The sequence below is a fragment of the Tachypleus tridentatus genome, chromosome 6 (genome assembly GCF_004210375.1).
Source record: "Tachypleus tridentatus isolate NWPU-2018 chromosome 6, ASM421037v1, whole genome shotgun sequence".
Taxonomy (NCBI): Eukaryota; Metazoa; Arthropoda; class Merostomata; order Xiphosura; family Limulidae; genus Tachypleus; species Tachypleus tridentatus.
Genome location: NC_134830.1, coordinates 139584074 through 139597415, shown reverse-complemented (window position 1 = coordinate 139597415; position 13342 = coordinate 139584074). Strand labels below are relative to the sequence as shown.

Genomic DNA, 13342 nt, shown 5'->3' with positions numbered 1-13342 from the left:
CCGTCATATTATAACGCCCCCCACCGCTGAAAGGGCGAGCATGTTTGGTGTGACGGAGATTCAAACCCATTACTCTCAAATTACGAGTCAAGTGCCTTAACCACCTGACCATGCCGGGCTAGAGCAAACGCAAACGAACTTGGCAGGGGTTTAGTTTAGAAAGAGAGAAGTCTGAGGAATTCTCTCCCCAACAGGGGTGGTCAAGAACGTTGTGGTTCCTCTTCGTTTACGCTCATGGAAGTTTATTTACTTTTACGTGGAAGTTTTCTTGTAATTTGGTTTGACTTGTTTAAGCTGATGAAGTGAGATGAGGCATTGTGAAAATGACGGGTGAGAAAGAGCGAAACAAAAGCAGCAGAAGTGAAGTAGGCCAGGCCGGAGCTCATAGTCCAAAACGCCGACGAGACAGCAACTCAAACGGCACGATTCAGGTCCGGGAAAGAATATTACCTTGGCTGGGATCTAAAGATCCAATGCTTGAGATTTAGATGTGGGGGAAACGGGAGTGCCCCCAAGAAAACTCCCTTTCACAAGACAGGGTTTTACCTGTCCTGTGCCGAGAACAAATATTCACCTAATTTATCATTATGTATTTTGTTGACTGTTTTGTAATTGTTGAAATATATGGTGAAATGTATTTTGTATGTCCACTGGCTAGTTTACATTATGATGCAGTTAGTTGGTTTCTAAGCTCTGCTTTTAAATAATATTTATATGATATTTCTGTGTGCCTGTTTCTAAGAGTTGGTAAGTTACTGATTTTGTGTACATAGTTTACGGGTGTGTGTGATGGTAGTCTGTTTGCTGCTCTTAGTATTTTATATTGTTGTACTTGGATCTTCTGTAGTGTGTTAGACATGTGTGACTTGACATCCATATTCTATTAACGGACAGATGTAAGCCTTGTATATTTGGATGATGGTTTCTGGTGAGCAGTTTGAGTGTTTACTAGTTATGGTCATCAAATGTGAAATGCGTTTTTTGATGGACAAATGCGTGTTGTTAACATGTTTTTTCCATGTTAATCTGGAGTCGAAAGTGATACCAAGAAATGTGATGTGCTTGCTCATGTTGATAGACGTATTGCCGAGTGAGATGTTTACTTACTCTAGTTTTTATGTACCTTTTTAATTTCCTATAAAAAGTGAGTGTTTGTGTTGGATTTAAAACCATTCTCCACTTGTTGTCCCAGCTCGAGACAGTATGTAGTGTTTCTTGTACGCGAGACATGACCATTAGCGGGTTTATAGAAATACTCTAGATAGCAATGTCGTCTGTGTATTGTGAATTGTAAGTGTAAGTTAGACTAAGAAAAGGTACATCACTGACGACCGGGCTAGAATTTAAATATATTAGTATTAAAAACAAAACCTAAACTGCGTGTTACAGTTTTAAAAATTGTAATTAAAAGTGTCACATCAAAATGTGTTTTCTTACAGCAAAGCCATAGCGGGCTATCTGCTGAGCCCACCGAGGGGAATTGAACCCTTGATTTTAGCGTTGTAAGTCAGTAGACATACCGCTGCACTAGCGGAGGGTCACATCAAAATAATTATAATATTACAGAATGCAAGATACAGATTTTATATGCAAAACATTACTAGAATAAATGTAACAACTTCATTGAAATATTTATTCAGTGTTCCTACTACAAGGACCCTGGCATGGTCAGAGGGTTAAGACACTCGACTCGTAATCCGATGGTCGCGGGTTCGATTCCCCGTCACACAAAACATGCTCACCCTTTCAGCTATGAGGGCGTTATAACGTAACGATCAATCTCACTATTCGTTGGTGAAAGAGTAGTCCAAGAGTTGGCGGTGGGTGGTGATGACTAACTGCCTTCCCTCTAGTTTTACACTGCTAAATTAGGGACGGCTAGCATGGATAGCTCTCTAGTAGCTTTGCGCGAAATTAAAAAAAACCAAATCACACCTTCTACAAGAAGAATTATTCGAAACGAAAAGGAAAGAGTTGCAGTGTACTTGGTGTTTACTGTTCGACCACTCGGGTGGTGTCCATTCTCATGTAGTGTAGCTGTGTGTTACATGATGTACAATTTATAACCGTATTTGTTAACGAAGTAAACAGTCTTTAAGACTTAAATTTCTTACGAAACTAACCGACCTAAATAAATAAAATAAACAATAACAACTTGAAATTACCTGGTTGACTTGATATAATACGTAGAAAACCCTGTAAGAAGATAAAGACGAAAGGAACCATCTTCTCCAGAAATCGAAAACTACACTGAAAAAAACAACAACAACTAGTGTATAAACAGCTTCTTGTAAACTAAGTGGTTCTTCTGTTGATTAATAATTGTTTATAACACCATTCACTACTTTATACCACTCTATACAGCTTGGATCAGACTGAAATTTCTGAAAATTAAAATTCGAGTTCTCTGTATTTATTCCTAATTATACTATTTGACACAGTTTTATTTACGAGTGGCGAGGGTCACGTGACACAAGGAAGTGGGGGGGGGAGGTGTTAACAAATGTTTTCAACTGTGGGGTTTCCAGCCGTGAAATTTGGTGGCGCGTGAAATGACTTCCTTGAGAAAAACGTAGATTCTTTCATTAAAGGGTGTATAACTTTAACTCACAAATCTTGAAACTGCTAAAAAAGAACAACACGTCTTAACGGTACAATATAGCACGAATCGGTTCTGCACTGTCCTAGATCCACACTCGTAATGTCTGACTGTCTATCTCACATACGCACGAGGATTAGCGATGATAAGGTCCATCGGTTTTTTAAAACATATTTTTTTTAAACTCATTACAACGATTGATATTCAATCGTCACAACTTTAGTATTTTTGTTTGTTTATAAATTTCACGCGAAAAATAACAGTTGTTCCCAATTTAGAAATGATATACTAGAGGGAAGGCATTGGGATTGACCGACACTTTATAACGCCTCTACGACTGAGAAGGTAAGCATGTTAGGTGAGGAAATTCGAAACCTTTGTCCACAGATTACGAGTCGGGTCGCTAATAACCATTAGGTCTCGTTAGGTTTAAAAATTAACGTATATACAAAAATATAAAATGTGAAAGTGTATACAATAATAGGACGATATAATAATCTGGTATTATTGGGGCGCTCGACTCGCAACCTGCGCGTCACTGGTTCGAATTCCTTTCACAGACCACGCTCGACCTTTCAGCAGTTAGGAGGCTATAATATAACAATCGGTCCCACTCTTTGTTGGTAAAGAGTGGGTGGTAATGACTAGCTTTTTCATTGTATTGAAAATTAGGGGCGGTTTTGCACAAAGCCCTCGTGTAACTCTACGCGAAATTTGATAAACAAATCAAACTTTTGGAAATAAGATGAATTTTAATTTTCGCTACAAGAAAAAAGTTTGATAAGAAAAGAAGGAAATTACATCTCGAAATGCGTACAAAATACGTATTTGGTTTAATTCGTTATTGTTTCTGAGAATCACAAAATGTTTCTCTTTTTTTATGTTCAAAATGCTTCAGTTGGATCATAAATGACTGATAAAAGACACTCCGATTGAGTTGTGAAAAGAAATAATAAATTTGTTTGTTATTAAGAACAAAGCTACAAAAAGCAGACATACCACTGTGACACAAGGATGCATTATACCATTATTATATTATTATTATTATTACATTTAAAACAACATGAAAATATTGAAACTTTCAGTGTTGCTCCCCGCTAGTACAGCGGTAAGTCTACGGATTTACAACGCTAAAATTAAGGGTTCGATTTCCCTCGGTGGGCTCAGCAGATAGCCCGATGTGACTTTGCTATAAAACACACACTTTCAATGTTGAACCCTGGCGATAAACAGTGACAACTAATGTTGGGTTAATCTAAATGTTAAGATGATGGTATTTTCTAGCTGGAGAACTAGACGGAGTAGAAAATTAATTCCAGAACTTTTATATTCAATATGCTAATTCACTGTGCGATGTGCTAATTTAGCAGCTATAAGCGTGCATGGAGATGGAACTGATCGTAAGCTATAATGACGCTTTGAAGTTTGTATGCACGTGTTAGAAAAACACCTAAGGTATTGAACACTCTGTCTAAATGTAAAACTTTAAACCTAAAAGTAAAACACTGCATTAGAAAAATATATTTAAAATCTGAGAAACTGTATTCAAATTAAATCTTTTAAACTTAGGAGGATAAAACTTTATTCAAATAAAAGCTTTTAAACTTAAAAATAGAACACTTTATCCAAATAAAATCTCGACTGTTTAAATGTTAATACACAATTTATTTTAAAAATGAAAATACTAAATAAATATTATTTTGTGCTCGGTATGGCCAGGTGGTTAGGGCGCTCCACTCATAATCTGAAGGTCGTGGGTTCGACTCCCCATCACATCAAACATGCTCGCCCTTCCAGCCGTTGGGGAAGGCGTTATAATGCTACAGTCAATCCCACTATTCATTTGTGAATGAGTAGCCCAAGAGTTGGCGGTGGGTGGTGACGACTATCTGCCTTCCCTCTAGTCTTACACTGCTAAATTAGGGACAGCTAGCGCAGATATCCCTTGTATAGCTTTGCGGAAATTCAAAAGAAACAAAGACATGATATTTTGTAAATTAATTCTTGTGACAAAATGTCGCAGGTAAATAACGAAATAAAAATAGCAGTTCGATTGTTTAGTTTGTTTTACACCATAACAATGATTGTTCATGAAAACTGAAGACATACATACTTATTTATTGCCTAAAGCACTACAATGCCGTTGTATTCCAGGCAGGTTTTATTTAGCGAAAGGCCTCGTCGGCAATGGATATGGCAGATGTAGTGTGTTTATTATATTATAAATCATTCTTATTTACATTCATTATCTATAGACCATGCTTATCACATATTCGTGAAATGGTGTCATTGAATTTAAAGTCACCTCCTGGGGACGTTAGCGTCGCAGTTGAGTTAGTTGAGTTTCAAAGAAAATCAAATAAAAGTTTGATTTTAAACAAATCTTAAGCCTAATCAAGCTGTTCGTGTAGATTGTGAATCTGGTTACAACCAAAGGGTATAGGTTAATTTTAACCCTGATCAGACTCTCGTCACTCCATGTTATTGCAAGTATTCCACCAGACACGATGCCAGTGTCCTCTGTCACAGTTCATTACAAAAACGTGTGATATTCTAAAAAAAGTGTTAAGTAGTTTCGTTGTGGGTACGTATGGAAAATATGATTTGTTAGTAACGTTTCTACACATTAGCGTAGACAGCTCCCACAATAAGGCAACCGAACACAACAGGTAGGTTACCTATCTTAAAGATGTAAACGTTAATTGGCTGTGGTCGCACCCATTGTTTACACATTAAACTTTCAAAATATCTTAACCTAAGCGTACGTTGTTAAAACAATGCTTTTAGTTCTGGTTAGTTGTAAATGAAAACAAAACGTTTTAATTATCATAGCACGTGACTTTCTACCACAATCTACGCGATCACGTGATTATCACCAACTGTACGATCACGCGACTCACTACCGTAACGTCATTGGTTACATGACTTTCATTACATGTACAATTAGAGAGGGAATTAATTTTAATAGGCTTCGTAAGTACAGCGCTAAGTCTACGAATTTACTAACCCTAAAACAGCTGGGTTCGATTTCCGGCGGTTGGCTTAGCGCAGTGGTTCTTAACCTTTTTCAGTGTTTGCACCCTTTCAAATCAGTAATCATTTCTCGCACCCCTGGAAACTTAAATATAAAAAAGCTAAAAATATAAAGCATACTCTTATGTAAAAATATAGATTTGCTTTAATTATTCATGGGCATCCTCGCACCTCTTGGGAATCATCTTCGCACCCCTGGTTAAGAACCTCTGGCTTAGCGGATAGCGCGATGTGGTTTTGCTGTAAGAAAACACACAATTTACTAAATATGCCGACGTGTGTCATAATATACTTTTATTGGACCTAGTAGATCTGCGTTATAAAAATAGTTATTCATAATTAATTTATGCTATAATTCGTGAGTATATACAATTTCATCTCGTCGAATACTCTAATAATGTTTTATATTGTTGGAAATAAAATTAGGTTATTTTTTTGTATAATTATGATATTTGTGAAACGATCAGGTTACTGTCAGCTCGCAGATGGAAGAAAACCTGTATGTAAACAGGATAAAATGTTGGTGGCCTGTCATGGTCTTAGGCACTTGACTCGCAATCTCAGGGTTTCGGGTTCGAATTCTTTCTCCGAACCTTCTCGTCCTTTCAGCTGTTGGGACGTCATAATGTGGCAACCAATTCAGGTATTCAGTGATAAAGGGCAGCTCAAGAGATGTGTGTCGCTTTAATACTAGAAACGGCTGACGCAGTTTTTCGCGAAATTAAATATAAATAAACGTAATTTTCAAAGGTACAGTACTTAGGCTACGTAATAACTGTGGGTTAAGTTTCAAAAATGTTGGTGACGATGATCAAATAATAATAAATAAACAAGGATTTAACCAATGTTTGTCAACTGTTTGTAATGTTTGTCAACTGTTTGTAATTTTTGTCAACTGTTTGTAGTTTTCACAGTGGAAGGATGATGTGTATATTTATAAGACGAATAAATTTACATTTCAAAATCTTCTCATGACATAAAACTCATATGAAAATCAATCATGTTTGTTTTTTTAATTTTGTGTAAAGCTACACGAAGGCTATCTGTGGTAGACGTTCCAAATTTAACAGTTTGAGAATAAATGGTAGGCAGATAGTCATCATCATCCATCGCCAACTCTTGGGTTACTCTTTTAGCAACGAATAGTGGGATTGATTATTATATTATAACGTCCTCACGGCTGAAAGAGCGAGCATAGTTGGTGAGACTGAGATTTAAACCCGCGACCGTCAAATTGCGAACCGAGCCCTCCCTAACGACCTGACCATGCCGGGCTGATTTCTAACATTCAACTCACTCCGTCGATTGCTTAAATGCCTAGTTATTAATATTTTCAGTGTATTAAGATAAATATAATGAAATAAAATCACTCCTTAATGTTTGTTTTTACGCTACACTTATTGTTAGGTGCAAAGATGTAGAAGGGTCTCTGTCCACTCCTGATTGTTACCTAAATTACATATTTAATCCACTTTTGACCACTGTGTTCGAGTAACATGTAACAGCTAAATAACGTTTGGAAGTTGTGAGAACTGAGTTGGATAAATATACTCACCCTCGCCATCTATCGGCGGATTCCGTATGTCTAAGTTGCGCTCCAGTCACGTTAAATGGCGTTTGCAAATTATGGTCATTAAGATGAATAATAAGAGAGTTACGTTACGTTTGTAGAGAATAAAGTCGAAAATAAAAGGTAAGAAAAAATGATGAATTATAGTTATAACATGATTATTGTTCAGTTTCATGTACAGTAAGAAAATTCAGGCGTAAAGCGAGTGTTGTATGTAGAGTAACTAATCTTCGAGTATCTCGAAAATTAAAGAGACTGCGTTGGTGGGTAATTACATCCAGACAGACTCATTTAATAACGTGACAACCTAACCCTAGTGGCAGGAATGAAGGATTGTTAAGAGATGTGGCATTCAGCTATTTTAATTGGTTGACTGAGTTAAACAAAATATTGTGGTGTGCGCTTAACGTCAATTTTCTTGGTAGCTTATATTACGTTTGTGTAAGTAAGGGTAAAGTATGAAATAAAGAGGCAAAAATAATAATAATAAATTAATAATAAAGATGCAGTAAGAAGTCTCTTAACAACACATGAGGAAAAAAACCTTTGTACATGACGAAATTTTCCTTAAAACAAAAACGTATAACAGTTACGAACCCTACAGAGCGACAACGTTGAAACTTCAACGACGACATCTGACGAAATAAAAAGAAAAACGAAGAAAAATATGTCCCCGATATGTCAACGGTAAGTTCGATTACCAGTGGTGAGCAGAGTGTAGAGAGTCCATTATATAACATTGCATTAAGTGAACACACACACTCACCTGACAAAAGTAAACTTTAATTTGCGACCTCTAGTGAGATAACAAAAACTAAAAAAACTGGCGAAAGAAAACACCGACTAAAATAAAGAGTGAAATTGTACATTAAGTACAGTTGAGGGTGGGTCACTTGACCAACAGATTAAATATCGTATCAGAGTACTGAATGTTTATGAATAAATACTTCTGATTGAACGTCAGGCCTCATAGTTGGTAAGCAATGGTGGCTAAGCGGCGAGCGCTTGGTCTTATGACGTCTAAAATTCTGGGTTTGATACCTTATTGTTCACACCATAGCTAGTCCATTGGGCAGATTTATGGTAAACAGAACAAATTAAGTTTCAATTTGCTTTGAAATTAAATTATTATTTCTGCATCGTCCTGGATATGATATATAAAATTGAAAATACTTTCAGACGAGAAAAGACAAAATTCCGGTGTTTAAGCCGCAGTTTGTAGGTAAATAAAATATAGCCAGGGATAGAAATCAAGATCTTCGACCTTTAAGGTGGTGCTGAATATCTGCTTTCTGATCGTTCTATCCTCTCCCACTTCCCCCTGGACTGCAGCTTCCTTATTATTAAAACCACCCGAAAATTCATTTTCCTGGGATATTCATGCAAAAAAATATAAGGGGTATCTGGAATAACCGATCCTAATTTTGAACTGACAAACTGATGATGTTGTACACCACTACGTACTATATGACATCAAGTTTAGTAGTTGTACACCACTACGTACTATATGACATCAAGTTTAGTAGTTGAACACCACTCTGTACTATATGATATACAGTTTAGTAGTTGTACACCACTATGTACTATATGACATTAAGTTTAGTAGTTGTACACCACTACGTACTATATGACATCAAGTTTAGTAGTTGAACACCACTCTGTACGAAATGACATCAAGTTTAGTAGTTGTACATCACTCTGTACGAAATGACATCAAGTTTAGTAGTTGTACATCACTCTGTACGAAATGACATCAAGTTTAGTAGTTGTACACCACTATGTACTATATGACATCAAGTTTAGTAGTTGTACACCACTCTGTACGAAATAACATCAAGTTTAGTAGTTGTACACCACTCTGTACGAAATGACATCAAGTTTAGTAGTTGAACACCACTCTGTACGAAATGACATCAAGTTTAGTAGTTGTACGCCACTCTGTACGAAATGACATACAGTTTAGTAGTTGTACACCGCTCTGTACTATATGACATGAAGTGATGTTGTTGTACACCACTCTGTACGAAATGACATCAAGTTTAGTAGTTGAACACCACTCTGTACTATATGACATCAAGCTTAGTAGTTGTACACCACTCTGTACGAAATGACATCAAGTTTAGTAGTTGTACACCACTCTGTACGAAATGACATCAAGTTTAGTAGTTGTACATCACTCTGTACGAAATGACATCAAGTTTAGTAGTTGTACACCACTATGTACTATATGACATCAAGTTTAGTAGTTGTACACCACTCTGTACGAAATGACATCAAGTTTAGTAGTTGTACACCACTCTGTACGAAATGACATACAGTTTAGTAGTTGTACACCGCTCTGTACTATATGACATGAAGTGATGTTGTTGTACACCACTGTATGCTATGTGACATAAAGCGATGTTGTTGTACAATACTGTGTATTATATGACATAAAGTGATGTTGTTGTACCCTACTATGTACTGTATGAAATACAGTGATATTTGTATGACATAAAGTGATGTTGTTACTATGTACATAAAGTGATGTTGTTGTACACTACTGTGTACTATATGACATAAAATGATGTTGTCGTACACTAATAGACATAAAGTGATGTTGTTGTACACCACTGTGTACTATGGGACATAAAGTGATGTTGTTGTACCCTACTATGTACTGTATGACATAAAGTGATGTTGTTGTACACTTTTCTGTACTGTATGATATAAAGTGATGTTGTTGTACACCACTATATACAATATGACATACAGTGATGTTATTGTATACCACTTTATGTTATGTGACATAAAGTGATGTTATTTTACACCACTGTGTACTATGTGACATAAAGTGATGTTGTTGTACACTACTGTGTACTATATGACATAAAATGATGTTGTCGTACACTGTGTACATATGAATAAAGTAATGTTGTTGTACCCCTCTGTGTACTGTATGACATACTGTTATGTTGTTGTATACTCTATGACAAAAAAATGATGTTGTTGTACACCACTAGGTGTTATAATATAAAGTGATGTTGCTGTACACTACTGTGCACTATACGACATAAAGTGATGTTGTTGTACACTTTTCTGTACTGTATGACATGAAGTGATGTTGTTGTATACCACTGTGAACTATATGACATAAAGTGATGTTGTTGTATCCCTCTGTGTACAATATAACATAAAGTGATGTTGTTGTACACTTTTCTGTACTGTATATGACATGAAGTGATGTTGTTGTATACCACTATGTACTCTATGATATAAAGTGAGGTTGTTTTACACCACTATGTACTATATGACAGGAAGTGACGTGATGTTGTTGTATACCACTATGTACTCTATGATATAAAGTGAGGTTGTTTTACACCACTATGTACTATATGACAGGAAGTGACGTGATGTTGTTGTATACCACTATGTACTCTATGATATAAAGTGAGGTTGTTTTACACCACTATGTACTATATGACAGGAAGTGACGTGATGTTGTTGTATACCACTATGTACTCTATGATATAAAGTGAGGTTGTTTTACACCACTATGTACTATATGACAGGAAGTGACGTGATGTTGTTGTATACCACTATGTACTCTATGATATAAAGTGAGGTTGTTTTACACCACTATGTACTATATGACAGGAAGTGACGTGATGTTGTTGTATACCACTATGTACTCTATGATATAAAGTGAGGTTGTTTTACACCACTATATACTATATGACAGGAAGCGACGTGATGTTGTTGTATACCACTATGTACTCTATGATATAAAGTGAGGTTGTTTTACAACACTATGTACTATATGACAGGAAGTGACGTGATGTTGTTGTATACCACTATGTACTCTATGATATAAAGTGAGGTTGTTTTACACCACTATGTACTATATGACAGGAAGTGACGTGATGTTGTATACCACTTTATTTTTCATATTTTATAGTTAGCCGATTGTTTGTAGTTGGAACAGATAGTGTATGATAAATAGTTTTACTCCAGTTAGTAATCACTCATTGTTGTGAATAGTATGACATTGTTCTTTAAGTGTGAACGTTCCTAAGCCCTTCTGACCTAGATAGGTTTCATACTGCAAAATAAAACGTTTCCTTTGGTACCAACATATTGTATTTTTCGACGCGGTTCATCTTTGTAAAAGGGTTGGCTCGCTGCAGTAGGGACAACCTTAATATGAATTATGGTCATTTGAAATACTCGAATGTCGAGTTAATATTCCACAAATAATAAGACATTTAGACGCTCTGGTGAATACGATAATTGGATGATAACATTAGTGAGCGCAAAGTAAGACAAATGAAACTTAATTTTTCGTGAATTTTTCCCTTGTTATTAATTTATCAAAGAAGAAACGTAATATGCAGTTCATAAAATAAGGAGATAAACGAGGTAGGCATTCTTTTTACTTTGTACCTCATGTGTTAGTAGTATTTTTGTGTTCGTATGTGTAAGATTCTGAAATTATAGTCCTTCACGCATCATTGGTGTCTTTCTATCACCAGGCGGTTCCTAGGCACCAGGCCAAAGGTCAAGATCATGACGTTATTTTCAGGTATCTTGGTTATAGTGGGAACTATATAAAACTGGATGAAAGTTTAACGTCTAGATTTGAAAGGACAAAAGAGTGGTTCCTGAAAACGGCAGTGAAGATGATTTGACGTCGTTAGATGATGAGGGACATGATGTTATTTATACACTGCTCTACAAAAATTAAAGCTTTTTGTTCTATTTTATGATAAATAAAACTGTGAAAACTTAACTAGTAAACCCAAGATATTTTTAAGTACTGGAAATGAAATATTTTAACAATCAGGACTGTAATTTTTTAACAACTAAAACTGGAACAATTTAAGAATTAACTCTGAAATATTGTAATAGTGAAAGGTGATGTATTTCATCAAATAAATCTGTAATATTTTAATAAGTAAAACAAGTATATTTTTGCATTTAAAACTGCGATATTTTGTAAGTAAATCTGGGACGTTTTTATATGCAAAACTATAGGGTTTTAACGATTAGAACCATAATATTTTAAGGTATACGGTTAGGTTAATAGTTACCTCTTGTTTGTTTGTTTGTTGTTGTTTATTTAAAAGGAAATTGTTTGGATCAAGTCTGTATTTAAGTTGATAAGTGTCTTAGAAAGTTATCAACAGTAGACACCATAAAATAAAACGTTAGCTGTAAACGTTTGTTTGTTTTGGAGTTTCGCACAAAGTTACTTGAGGGCTATCTGTGCTAGCCGTCCCTAATTTAGCAGGGTAAGACTAGAGGGAAGGCAGCTAGTCATCACCACCCACCGCCAACTCTTGGGCTACTCTTTTACCAACGAATAGTGGGATTGACCGTCACATTATAACGCCCCCACGGCTGGGAGGGAGGGCGAGCATGTTTGGGCGACTCGGGCGCGAACCCGCGACCCTCAGATTACGAAGCGCACGCCTTAACGCGCAAGGCCATGCCGGGCCCAGCTGTAAACGACTTAGACATATGTGCTATGATAAATGAGCTGAAATTAGGTTAAAAAATAAACTGTACATTCATAGTTAAATAGGCCTATCTTCTGCGTTTCCTTATCTCTTTTTTCTAGTCTAATCTGAAGCAGAAACAACCTCATAATTCGGTAAAATAAACTCATAGAAGGCGTGAGTAAAGTGGATTCTTTAACTTTTGACCTTGAATTATGATCAAACTTTTTAATTACTGTTTCAGGTTAGTAGGCCTACTTTATTTCAGAAAAGGAGTACATATTGAAAGGTCCATATTTGTATGTGTGTGTGGTTACTGTTACTTTAGTTTCGTAAATAACGAAAGTCCAAACAGATAATTACCTGCAACCATCGTAAGAAATACATGAAATAAAAACATATGAGATGAAGAATATATATTAAAATTCAAAAACGTGTTCAGTAGGCTATCATTGCTTGTAAGAAATATTAATTACTATTGTTTAATAATAATATATCTATTTATATTCCACACTCGAGTAAACTTGTGGTTCTACTTTTCTTATTTTTGAGATTGTATATTATATTTTTATACCCGTAATTTCTATTTTTAATATTAAGTGTTTTATTATTATATTGAAATTTGAATAAAATTTTAACATTTGTAGCAGAATGCTTAAAAAG

The 13342-nt window shown here is 35.7% G+C and overlaps 1 protein-coding gene across 1 annotated transcript in view; it reads right to left on the bottom strand.

Annotated features, from left to right (window-relative positions):
- Positions 1–2406, bottom strand: part of LOC143251745 (transferrin-like) — a 35218-nt gene extending 32812 nt beyond the window's left edge. Inside the window, 1 exon segment of the mRNA XM_076502989.1 lies at positions 2166–2406. Coding sequence (XP_076359104.1) covers positions 2166–2226 — 61 coding nt within the window. The 5' untranslated portion in view covers positions 2227–2406.
- Positions 2407–13342: the final 10936 nt, after the last annotated feature.